At 40.7% G+C, this 12375-nt stretch overlaps 2 protein-coding genes across 5 annotated transcripts in view; one reads left to right on the top strand and one right to left on the bottom strand.

The window, feature by feature from the left end:
* The window catches only part of plpp2a (phospholipid phosphatase 2a), a 227450-nt gene that overhangs the window by 154082 nt on the left and 60993 nt on the right, over window positions 1-12375 (bottom strand). The window lies entirely within an intron of this gene.
* Window positions 7601-12375, top strand: part of tle2c (TLE family member 2, transcriptional corepressor c) — a 28369-nt gene continuing 23594 nt past the window's right edge. The window contains exon 1 of one of the 4 annotated variants that reach the window (XM_060870416.1): window positions 7601-8229. In XM_060870416.1, the coding sequence (XP_060726399.1) occupies window positions 8206-8229 (24 nt within the window). In that variant the 5' untranslated portion in view covers window positions 7601-8205. The remainder of the gene's footprint in view (window positions 8230-12375) is intronic. The other 3 variants (XM_060870425.1, XM_060870408.1, XM_060870398.1) reach the window with 3 other exon arrangements.

Raw genomic sequence — 12375 nt, 5'->3', positions numbered from 1 at the left:
TTGTGCTTTAATAAATAGAATGTTGATCTGAATCATGACTCGCTTGCAAAGAATCATGTCATGGTTTAACGGAGTTGTTTAGATTGAATCATGGGCATGAATCAGGGGCATGTGAATGAAAGGGAGGGAAGTGGAATAGTAAGGTTACAGGGTGAAGAGGTGAAGAAGGTACAGGAGTTTAAGTACTTGGGGTCAACAGTCCAGAGTAATGGAGAGAGTGGGAAAGAAGTAAAGAAGCGAATGCAGGCAGGTTGGAGTGGGTGGAGAAAGGTGTCAGGAGTTCTGTGTGATAGGAAAATATCAGCAAGAATCAAGGGGAAGGTGTACAGGACAGTGGTGAGACCGGCCGTGCTGTATGGTTTAGAGACAGTGACACTGAAGAAGAGACAGGAGTCAGAGCTTGAGGTAGCCGAACTGAAGATGTTGAGGTTCTCTTTGGGTGTGACAAGATTGGACAGGATTAGGAACGAGTACATCAGAGGGACAGCCCATGTTGGACGTTTGGGGGACAAAGTTAGGGAGGCGAGATTAAGATGGTTTGGACATGTTCAGAGGAGGGAGAGTGAGTATATTGGTAGGAGAATGTTGGACATGGAGCTGCCAGGCAGGAGGCAAAGAGGAAGGCCAAAGAGGAGGTATATGGATGTAATTAATGAGGATTTGAAGCTAGTGGGTGCAAGTGTTGAGGATGCAGAAGATAGGGTTAGGTGGAGAGAGATGATTCGCTGTGGGGACCCCTGAAGGGAAAAGCCGAAAGAAGAAGTTTAGATTGAATCATGAATCACTTCGACAAAAACAATTAGTGATTTCAATAAGTTATGTAGTCTAAATCACGTATCGCTTAAAATAGCCAGGATTTAAATGTGTTGTTATTGAAATAAATAACTTGTTATTGATAATAAATCACTTACACCAAATCAATTAATTTTAATACATTATATAGACTGGATCGTGATTTAGATGAATTATCTCAACTGAATCCTGAATCACTTAAAATAACTAAACTGAATCATGAATTACATGCACATGAAGCATTTCATGAGTTGTTTAGACTGAATCATGAATCACTTAGATAAAATCATTGTATGGTTTAAACTGAACCATGATTTATGTATGGATTCATTTCATCAGCTGTGTAAGTAAAGACACAGAATATATACTGTACTTACACCTCCCCAGCGACAGGCTTTTGTACATTTTTGCATTTGTTTTTGTATATAAGCTCTATTTGTAGATTCACTTCTCCTTTTCAGCATTTGACTTTATCTAGCTCTCTTTTTTTTTTTTATATTCTTCATGTCTATCAATCGTTCCTGGAAACAGTGAGTGTGTGATATTTTATTCTGAGGCAGTGGCTTCTGTCAGTGTTCTTCACTCTTTCATTCCTCAGCCTGTTACCATCCTCCCACCCCTGCTTCCTCCCCTCCTCCTGTCTGTCTGTCTATCTTTCCATCTATCTTGCTCTCTGTCACTTTCTCCTTCACCCCCCCATCTCTTCCTCTCTACTCCTTTCTCTGTCTTCTTTCTTTCATTCTCCACCCTCTGAGCCTCGGCATTTGTCATTTGCTCTTTCTCTTTTTTCCCTCTGTGGATTTTTCATGTAAATCACTTGTCATTCTCTCAAACAGCCGAGTGCTTATGAGAGGAAAAGGGTATCGAGTGAGGAAGAAAACACACTGCTGTAGATAAATAACCAATAATGAGGTGACGTATTGTGGCCTGATGTGGAAGGAAGGTGGTTAATATCCTGCAGTTGATCATTTTCTAATAAACTTCCATAGTGTTTTTTTAACATTTAATGTTCTGGAATAAACTAATTAATTAATAATTAATATAACTGCTAAACTAGTTATTATAGTTAGTTAAATAATTAATAACTAATTAATAACTAATAAATAATACTGTTTTAATTTGTATAGAAGCTGGAAAAAACATAATTCCTCCACCAGCCTCCTCTCTCTCTCTCTCTCTCTCTCTCTCTCTCTCTCTCTCTCTCTCTCTCTCTCTCTCTCTCTCTCTCTCTCTCTCGCTCACTCTCTTTCTCTGTGTTTCTCTCTCACTCTCTCTCTCACTCACTCACTTTCACTCACTCACTCACTCACTCTCTCTTTCTCACTCTCTTGCTCACTCTCTTTCTCTGTGTTTCTCTCTCACTCTCTCTCTCTCACTCACTCACTTTCACTCACTCACTCACTCTCTCTTTCTCACTCTCTCGCTCACTCTCTTTCTCTGTGTTTCTCTCTCACTCTCTCTCTCTCACTCACTCACTTTCACTCACTCACTCACTCACTCTCTCTTTCTCACTCTCTCGCTCACTCTCTTTCTCTGTGTTTCTCTCTCACTCTCTCTCACTCACTCACTTTCACTCACTCACTCTCTCTCTCTTTCTATCTTTCTCTCTCTGTCTCTCTCTCACTCTCTCTCTCTCTCACTCACTCTCACTCACTCACTCACTCACTCTCTCTCTTTCTCTCTCTGTCTCTCTCTCACTCTCTCTTTCTCTCTCACTCACTCACTCTCTTTCTCTCTCTCTCTCTCTCTCTCTCTCTCTCACTCACTCTCTCTCTCTCTGTCTCTCACTCACTCTCTCTTTCTCACTCTCTCGCTCACTCTCTTTCTCTGTGTTTCTCTCTCACTCTCTCTCACTCTCTCTCACTCACTCACTTTCACTCACTCACTCTCTCTCTCTTTCTCACTCTCTCGCTCACTCTCTTTCTCTGTGTTTCTCTCTCACTCTCTCTCTCTCACTCACTCACTTTCACTCACTCTCACTCACTCACTCACTCACTCTCTCTTTCTCACTCTCTCGCTCACTCTCTTTCTCTGTGTTTCTCTCTCACTCTCTCTCTCTCACTCACTCACTTTCACTCACTCACTCACTCTCTCTTTCTCACTCTCTCGCTCACTCTCTTTCTCTGTGTTTCTCTCTCACTCTCTCTCTCTCACTCACTCACTTTCACTCACTCACTCACTCACTCTCTCTTTCTCACTCTCTCGCTCACTCTCTTTCTCTGTGTTTCTCTCTCACTCTCTCTCACTCTCTCTCACTCACTCACTTTCACTCACTCACTCTCTCTCTCTTTCTATCTTTCTCTCTCTGTCTCTCTCTCACTCTCTCTCTCTCTCACTCACTCTCACTCACTCACTCACTCACTCTCTCTCTTTCTCTCTCTGTCTCTCTCTCACTCTCTCTTTCTCTCTCTCTCTCTCTCTCTCTCTCTCTCTCTCACTCACTCTCTCTCTCTCTGTCTCTCACTCACTCTCTCTTTCTCACTCTCTCGCTCACTCTCTTTCTCTGTGTTTCTCTCTCACTCTCTCTCACTCTCTCTCACTCACTCACTTTCACTCACTCACTCTCTCTCTCTTTCTATCTTTCTCTCTCTGTCTCTCTCTCACTCTCTCTCTCTCTCACTCACTCTCACTCACTCACTCACTCACTCACTCTCTCTCTTTCTCTCTCTGTCTCTCTCTCACTCTCTCTTTCTCTCTCTCACTCACTCACTCTCTTTCTCTCTCTCTCTCTCTCTCTCTCTCTCTCACTCACTCTCTCTCTCTCTGTCTCTCTCTCACTCTCTCTTTCTCTCTCTCACTCACTCGCTCACTCTCACTCTCTCTCTCTCTCTCTCTCTCTCTCTCTCTATCTTTCTCTCCCTCTCTCCCACCCCTCTCTATTATGATACTAACACTGAAGACCCATTCCATTTTTTCTTACGATTCTTTTCATTTCTTTATTAGCAGATTTTTAAGTAGATTATGTAACGAGTGATGTAGCTGTTAATAATGAACAGTAATGTCATAAACTGTAGTGAGTGCATTAATATAAACCTTTCATTAGCCTTGACTATTGAACTAACATCAGAGCTGCTGTTCTATCAGTATTGCAGTGACATATGCCTAAAAAAAGGTAAATATTAACAAATAACCTTGTTATTGCTATGGTAATTATTATCTCCTCTTTACTATGGAAGTGTTAGACAAAAAAAGGTGGTAAAGTGACACCGTTATTGACTATTAAGTGAAAAATCATAACCTCTTGAGCAAGAGCTTGTGTGTTAGCGACCTATCGTTTGGTAGCTAGATCATGCTGTCACTTGTGCATGCTCTTCTAAGGCTCTTAATTGTTGTGAGTTAGTTGGATAACGTGGATGTTTTATAGACGATAGATAAGTAGATGCCTTGTAAAAAAAAATTGTTCCACATTTACATGCCTGGACACTTCCATTGCATGTCATTGTATTGCCTGAAGTCTGTGTGTTTTGTCATCTGATCTATTTTGATATCACATTTGATTTGTGTTCTGCAGGCTGTATGAGCTCAACAGCTCTGACTATGGAGATTTCCAGGGCTTGCAACAGCTTAGTAAGACCATGATGTGGTGTATTTTTATTCGCCTGACTAAACTATATATATTATACTATATATATATATATCATACTGTATATTTTTCATTTTCTACAAAAAAAACAATCTATAGCAGCTGCTGTCGCTGCCCCTAAAGCAAGACTCCTGATAAAATCACAGACATCTTCTCAGATTGCTGTAATATACTAGAGCGGAAAGCTTCCTTTCTGAAAGTTTACATTCCAAATCACTTCAGAAATTTGCACTCCCACAGAACCATAACTTATTAAATGGTTCAAAGAGTTCAAGAGTTTTCAACCTTATTAGTGAAAGAAATTCCAGGAATTACAAAGTTGGCTGGGAAAAAAAAAACTAATAATCACCTAGTAGCTAAAGGACACTGATTATTTTTTTTTTTTTTGTCCTCTTACAAATGATCATTCTAAGTAAATGAGCAATCCCATGACTCTAAAGTTAAACTATCTTGCACAGCTGGATCTGGAACACCTCTGTATGGTCGTGCCAGCGTATCCTAGCGTCTGCCCTTCATGCTTCTGAGCAAGTGCTCTGAATCCCAGGTTGTAGATGATGACAGATTTAGTTTACATCTAACACACGACTGCAGCGATTCTTCGAAAAAATTATCTTGGATATTTTTACACGGCAGAACACATATCGCTTTTTTTTTAACTTTAGTATATACTGTGTAAGTCTTTATTGTCTGTCTCATCCGTAGATTGTTGTTACAAGGTAATTGTTGTTGTTTTTCAGATTAAATGTTGAATTTCAGCATCTGACCTTTTTTTTTTTGTAAATACATTGAGTTAATAGTTCTTCTGGTCTTTTTTCAGCATATTTTTTTACTTTAAAGGTCCTGACATCAGTTTATGTATTGATTTGAAGTAATTGACTGATCAACTGATGAATGTAGGTAAGGGAAGTAGAAGCTCCATGGTTTAAAGGTTGTGCCTTCAAAATCAATGCCAAGAGTTCAATGCCACTCCTGGGCCCTCGATCAAAGCCGGTAAACTCAACTCAACTCAACTCAACTCAACTGTTCAGCTGTATAAATGAGATAAACGCAAAGACAGTGATCTGGAGAAGGACATCATCCAAATGCTATAAAAAGCAAATGTAAGGTGGCTAATTAAAGGAAATAAACCCAATACTAGTGTTGTCATGTCTTTGTAAGGTCTTGAGTCAGCTTCAGCTGTGCTCCAATTTTTTTTTACAAATTGCTGGTGCTGAATGAATGGAGGTGTGGTGTGGTGTGGGTGTAGTCATCCTGGAAGATTTGTGAAGCAAACAAATCCAAATCTTAAGCAAAACAACAGGCAAAGTTTGGGCAATGTACAGAAGTCTCAATATGGGCAAATCGAAGACCAGAGTGAGAGCAATGAGAACAAAACAAACCAGAGAAACAACGGCGAATCAAAAAGCTTTGTAAGGTCAGGTATAAACATATTAAGAGTTTCTTTGCAGCCAGAGTGAATGTGTCTTTATAAAGGGTGTGTGGCTGAGTGGATATTAGGATCAGGTGTACAGATTAAAAGTCTGGTAACTGAGACTTCTAGTGTTCTGGGAAATTTATTCCAAGGTGGCCATGTTTGTAGGCAGTGGTATATTCTGGAAAATTGAGTTTTCTGACAAATTGCAGTGAGTCTTTGCTGTAAAGGGTTGTAGTGGACTTAAACCATACCAACAAAATAGGCACCTAAGGCTCACTGATGTACATCAGACCCATCTGGTCCGATTCCACAGAAGAGCTACCGTAGCACAAATTGCTGAAAGTGTTAATGCTGGCTGTGACAGAAAGGTGTCAGGACACACAGTGTGTCACAGCTTGGTGTGTATTATGCTGCATAGACACAGACCCGTCCACTGCAAAAAGCATCTAGAATAAGCAGGTGAGCATCAGAACTGGTCCATGGACTAATGAAAGAAGGTGGCCTAGTGTGACTACATCATGCTCAGATACATAACGTTTACATAAAGGTTGCATAAACATAGTTGCAGACCAAGGGGGCACGGTGGCTTAGTGGTTAGCATGTCCACCTCACACCTCCAGGGTTGGGGGTTCGATTCCCGCCTCCACCTTGTGTGTGTGGAGTTTGCATGTTCTCCCCGTGCCTCAGGGGTTTCCTCCGGTTTCCTCCCCCGGTCCAAAGACATGCATGGTAGGTTGATTGGCATCTCTGGAAAATTGTCCGTAGTGTATGAGTGCGTGAGTGAATGAGAGTGTGTGTGTGCCGTGTGATGGGTTGGCACTCCGTCCAGGGTGTATCCTGCCTTGATGCCTGATGACGCCTGAGATAGGCACAGGCTCCCCGTGACCCGAGATAGTTCGGATAAGCGGTAGAAAATGAGTGAGTGAGAGTGAGTTGCAGACCAAGTACACCGTTTAAACAACAACGCTATTCCCTAATGGTGGACGTGCTGGACAGACAAGTCCGATCCATGGAGGCTCCACCTCACAACTTACAGGACATAAAAGGATCTGCTGCTAACGTCTTAGCACCAGATACCACACCATCGGAGGGCTTGTGGAGTCCATGCCTCCATGGTTTTAGTATTATAGCTGATCGGTTTATATACTTTTCTTAATTCTTTTCTATCACTGCTGCTTTGTTGCAGTACTACTACAGTATAGCATGTAATTTCTTGCTATTTGCATTTTATTTATTTGCAAAATTTATGAAGATAAAGTCATTTAATGCACCTGGAAGCACTAAAGAAGCCTGACCTAGTCATCTATTGATGGTCACACAAATGATTTTGATATACATGGCTCAGTAATGAAAACCACATCTAATAAAAGAAAAAAGAAAAGAAAACCACATTATCCAAGTCTTGCTGTGGCTTTGTTAAGATGGTTATCTTACTCAGGGATCACACCAGACATTCAGAAATATTCCCATTCTACACTAATGTTCTTCTTACTCCAAACTACAAACCTGCACCTAAAGCACTCAGTTACCCACAAGTCCAATAAACAAGCAGGTCACGTGTCTATGAATCCGTGTGTATGATTGGTCCTGGATGTGAGACGTGTCACGAGCCAACGTGGGATACTAAAGCTATTATTGGACGCGACGTGTTTGCGTTTAGCCAATCGGAAAGACGCTGAGAGACTCAGCGAGGTGACGAAAAGGTGGCGCGTTAAGGTCGCTTTGTGTAAATGGGGTTTTGGAATAAAAAAAATAAAAAAAAAATAGTATTTTTATATGAGCTCAGTTTATGGATGGTGGCCGAAAACTCAAGTGCGTGTGTGGTTTGAACGTGAAATGCTTTAAGTGCACGGTTTCTGTTGAGACGCTGTGATTAGGAAAAGATCAATGGGGAGAAATTGTGGACGACCTTAAAAGCAGCTTTCACTCTTCGCCAAGTTAATGTCAAGCCTACAGGCGCAATAATGCAGCCCTGGGAAGCCAAGTGGATCATCTGCTGACCTGCTGTTTCTCTCTCTCTCTACATATATAACATATATATATATATTTATGTGACCTAACTACCGTTTACTTTATCTACACCCGCACTTTTTGCCACTCTGTGTGTGCGCGCGCGCGCGTGTGTGTGTGGGTGGGTTGTTTGGTTGGCGGCGGTGCGCGTGCAGGTCAGTGATGTTTACGTTTTCATAGCACGGGCGGCGGATACACTGAGCGCGCGCGCGTGCAGCAAGGCTACGGACACAGAGCGCCCTCACGCACGCACGCGCGCATATCACGATCGGTCGACACCGCGAGGCGGCGCGTAACCGACACCGACACCGTGCCTGTTTTTGTTTTTCTTGTGCTTTCGAGGAACGCGCTTGACGTTTGTTCGAAGCTCGAGGAGCGTTTCCGGTTCTCGGGACTCGCGCACATCATGTATCCGCATGGAAGACCGCAGGTGAGTGAGTGTTGGTGCCGAAACCGAAGGGTCTGTTGACTTTACGACCGGTTTGTGCGGTGCATAGAAACATCCCCATAGGTTAAGAGCAAGTGGTAGAAAAGAAGGAGAGACGTAAAGGTCAAGGTCAGGGGTTAAAGGGGTAAATATTCGCGTTACTGTGCTTTAAACTCATGCACTTAGGGATGAAGCGATCTGGACGTAAACGGATCATGAACCGATTCGATCCGATACTAGTCTGAATCGACACCGTGCCATCTCTCAGTTGGTGCCCTTATGTGTTGTAGCTTAGAGGAGATATTTCATAAATGTACTTTGTATCCACAGGGAAAAGGTGGTGTAGTTTAGTGAAAGGTCAGATGTTTGATCAGCATCTCAATACCTTTTCTGTCTCTGAAATAGTATCTTTATCTTATGTGGCTTTAATATCTTGTGTGTGTATAATATGTGTGTATATAATATTTGTGTATATACGTATAGTAGCTATCAATTCTGGTTAAACAAATAGTTCTTGTGGGTACCGGCGGTGCAGTTTAGTACCTTGCTTGATGTACAGTATGGTGTGAAGGTGTGTGATGAGTGCTGATGCATCACAGATAAACATTAATACAGCACATAACTTGGCTTACTGACCATGAGGTGCACCGTAGGAATTCTTTGGTCCCCGTAAGGCAGGATCCTTTCCACTTTTACCTCGCCCTGCCTCTGATTTCACATAAACACATAAAAGTCAATAGTTTGGTTTGTTTACTGTATTAGGTACTATATAGATATGGGATAAAGTGGTGTTAATGCATCACTGACTATAGTAAATTACTGTAAGTACAGGCACACGTGATAGCACTGATGTACTAATGCAGCTGTCGTGTGTGTGTGTGTGTGTGTTTGTGTTTAAAAGGACAATGTGTGCATGAGGGCTGTTTAAAAAGAAAACCTGATATGGTTTATGTGTCTTAATATTTGGATGATGTCAGCGAGCCAGCAGAGGGGGTGCTGCTGAAAAGTGACAGATTGTGTATGTATCCATGGAGAAAATGAGTGTGTGTACATGTGTGTGTTCATGTGTGCATGTGTGTGTGTGGCAATAACTGCATATGGATCCAGGCCACTTCATTCTCCATCGCAAATGTCATGTTATATTACCTTCAAAGGGAAACATGATATTATACACACAGACACACACACACTCACACATTCACACTCTGCCAAAGCTGTACTTATGATGGCATGTTATTACAGGCCTACAGAGATATGCAGATCAAGCAGGTGTGTGTGTGTGTGTGTGTGTGTGTGTGTGTGTGTGTGTGTGTGAGAGAGAGAGAGAGAGAGAGAGAAAGAAAACGAGAGATTATAATCTGGGTACGCTGTTGCTCTGTAAATATGTGTAGGTGGAGGTGTTAGGTGTACACACACAGGTGTGTTTGTGACACACAGTGTGGGTGTTGTGTGTGCATAAATACTCACTGCATCGTGCTGTTCCTATTGTCATGTGCACGTTTAATACATGTGGAATCTTTTATTTATACTGGCTTATCATACTGTTTTAAAATAGACGCCTTTGCAAAAACTCACCTGCATACAGCTTATGCAATCTAGAGCAAAAAACAAGTACACAAAGCATACCTGCTGGTCTAAAATAAGAGTAGACACTTACATCATTATTCCTGAGGTTTTCAGCTATATGATTTGACATTTCAATAGAAATTCATTTTTAATGGATGGAAAACAATCGATTTAACTGGCCCTCTCAGTTGCCCCAGAAAGTCTTCCAGTAAACGGAACATTATTATAATAATAATAATAATAATAATAATAATAATAATAATAATAATAAGAAGAAGAAGAAGAATTATTATTATTATTATTATTATTATTATTATTATTGTTATTATTATTGTTGGTTGTGGTGTTTTTATTATTATTATTATTTGTATTATATTTTTTAATAATTATTATTATTATTATTATTTATATTATATTATTTTATTATTATTATTTATTTTATTATTATTATTTATTTTATTATTATTATTGTTGTTTTTATTATTATTATTATTATTATTATTATTATTATTATTATTATCCAGGCATATAGTCCAGTGTCCAACAGAGTTTCTCTGGCAGTCTTTACCATATTCTAACCACAACACACAAGTTAGAGATAAAAGAGGCCAAAAAAACCCAGCATGTCCTTTAATGTGTTGCGTTCCTCTTATACCACAACAATTTGATAATGTTTATAAATGAATACCCCATAGTACATTTATACTTACCATTTCCATGTTGGTTATAGCAGATTCCTTTGTTGCGGCTAATACAAACACACAGGTCACGAAATACTGACACTGGAGACTCCTTCCATATGTAATAAATATACATCTTTATAGAGAAAGACTAATTATATCAACCGTTCTATGCTTTCTGTGTTAAATAACGTTTTTAGTTAAGAGATATGTTAAGAGAGACTTTACGTTTTAGAATGAGATTTTCATCTTCGTTTGTGTTGCAGCTGAAACTGCTGTCTGAGCTGCTGCTTGACCGATTTCAACAGCGCTGTGGTTTATAAAACATTGTTAAACCTTTTTCTCCTAAAAATCTAAAAGCCAGTATGGTGTCATGCAGGTTGTGATTCATGAGTTAACCAGGAGCCATGGTTTTAATGACCAAGCTGAACTCTTTCACTTGTTTTCCATCCATACTCTTGGAAATTTTTTCTGAAACCCTGACTAGAAAATATCTTGATGTCTTCCCTACATACAACAGGAAGGATGTTATAATAAACAGAGAGCACAGTAGGTTACTCCTGGACAGTGAAGAGCTCGATCCCTATCATGTGATCTCAGCTCAATCTAATTTAATTCCCTCTAGTGTATTTAATCTGCAGGATAGTCATTTCAGTCCTGCGGCTGTTATAAAAGGGAAGAGGTAATAGAGATGAGGTCATCACGGTTAAGAGCAGGCCGAGCCGGAGGTTCACAAACCGCAAAGTGTATGTGTGTGTGTGTGTGTCTGTTAATTCCTACAGTGGGCATGGAGATCACAACACTGAGTGTGTGTACAGTGTACAGTGGTACATAGAAGACGGATAGAGTTTTGACCAGTTTATACATAAAAAATAAAATAAAGCATACAAACACAGCTGTGATCTAAGATTTCTTTTGAAAGCATGAAAGTAAAAAAAAAAGTGAAAAAAATTGTCCCTCTGGGTTTAGCTAAATACTGATTGTGTCTTTAATGCAGTGCTTGTATGTACTAGCTACAGTTATATGTGAGCCGACTAAGGTGGAAAGGACACACACACACACACGTATGCTTATGGTAACATTTATTTTTGTTTTTTATTTTTATAAAATAAACTTTTTTATTTGACCAATGAATTCAGGTGTCACTGTCCTGCGAACCAATGGAAATCGAGTGGGCGGAGCAATAGTGTGTTCGGGTGTTAAAAATGGTGCTGCTAATTTTTAAGCGGTGATCACAACCGACCGTTGTCTTGTTGTCTGACAACAAAGAAAGAATGAATGGATTCATCAGTCTCAGTTCACTCACATGTGCCGGTGTAGAAAATTCTGTGTTTTCTGCGTTTCAAAGTGTCATAACAGAAAAGCATTCCAGAATTGTCCAGAGATCGTGAGTTTAAATGCTGACGATTCCATTGACAGATAAAAAAAGGAGAAAAACTGGCTGGAGGAAGTGTACGCTCACTCCTGTCAATCACAGCGCGGTTGTACTAGCCGATCTTCATGTATGCGGAAGAGGGCTGATGGTACTTTCCTCTGGGTGTGTTACACTGACCTGTGATGGAGCAGGAGTTTGTAAAGCTATAGTTGGCTGGGTTCACACAGCTCAGAAGAAACCTGTGTTTGCATTTACATTTCCAGCATTTAGCAGACGCCCAAATCCAGAGCGACTTACATTTTCATCGCATTTTTATACAACTGAGCAATTGAGGGTTAAGGGCCTTGCTCAGCGGCCCAGCGGTGGCAGCCTGGTGGACGTGGGACGCGAACCCACAACCTTCCGACTGGTAGTCCAGCACCTTAACCACTAGACCTCCACATCCCCCCACGTGTTAAGAGTTCACCGTCTTCTGGTGCTAGTAGTTTAATGATAGAAGAAAGGTGGTGGCTGGTGGGTTGGAATTAA

Source organism: Tachysurus vachellii, chromosome 1 (genome assembly GCF_030014155.1).
Source record: "Tachysurus vachellii isolate PV-2020 chromosome 1, HZAU_Pvac_v1, whole genome shotgun sequence".
Classification (NCBI taxonomy): domain Eukaryota; kingdom Metazoa; phylum Chordata; class Actinopteri; order Siluriformes; family Bagridae; genus Tachysurus; species Tachysurus vachellii.
Note: the sequence above shows the minus strand (reverse complement) of the source record. Positions and strands in the feature narration are given on the sequence as shown.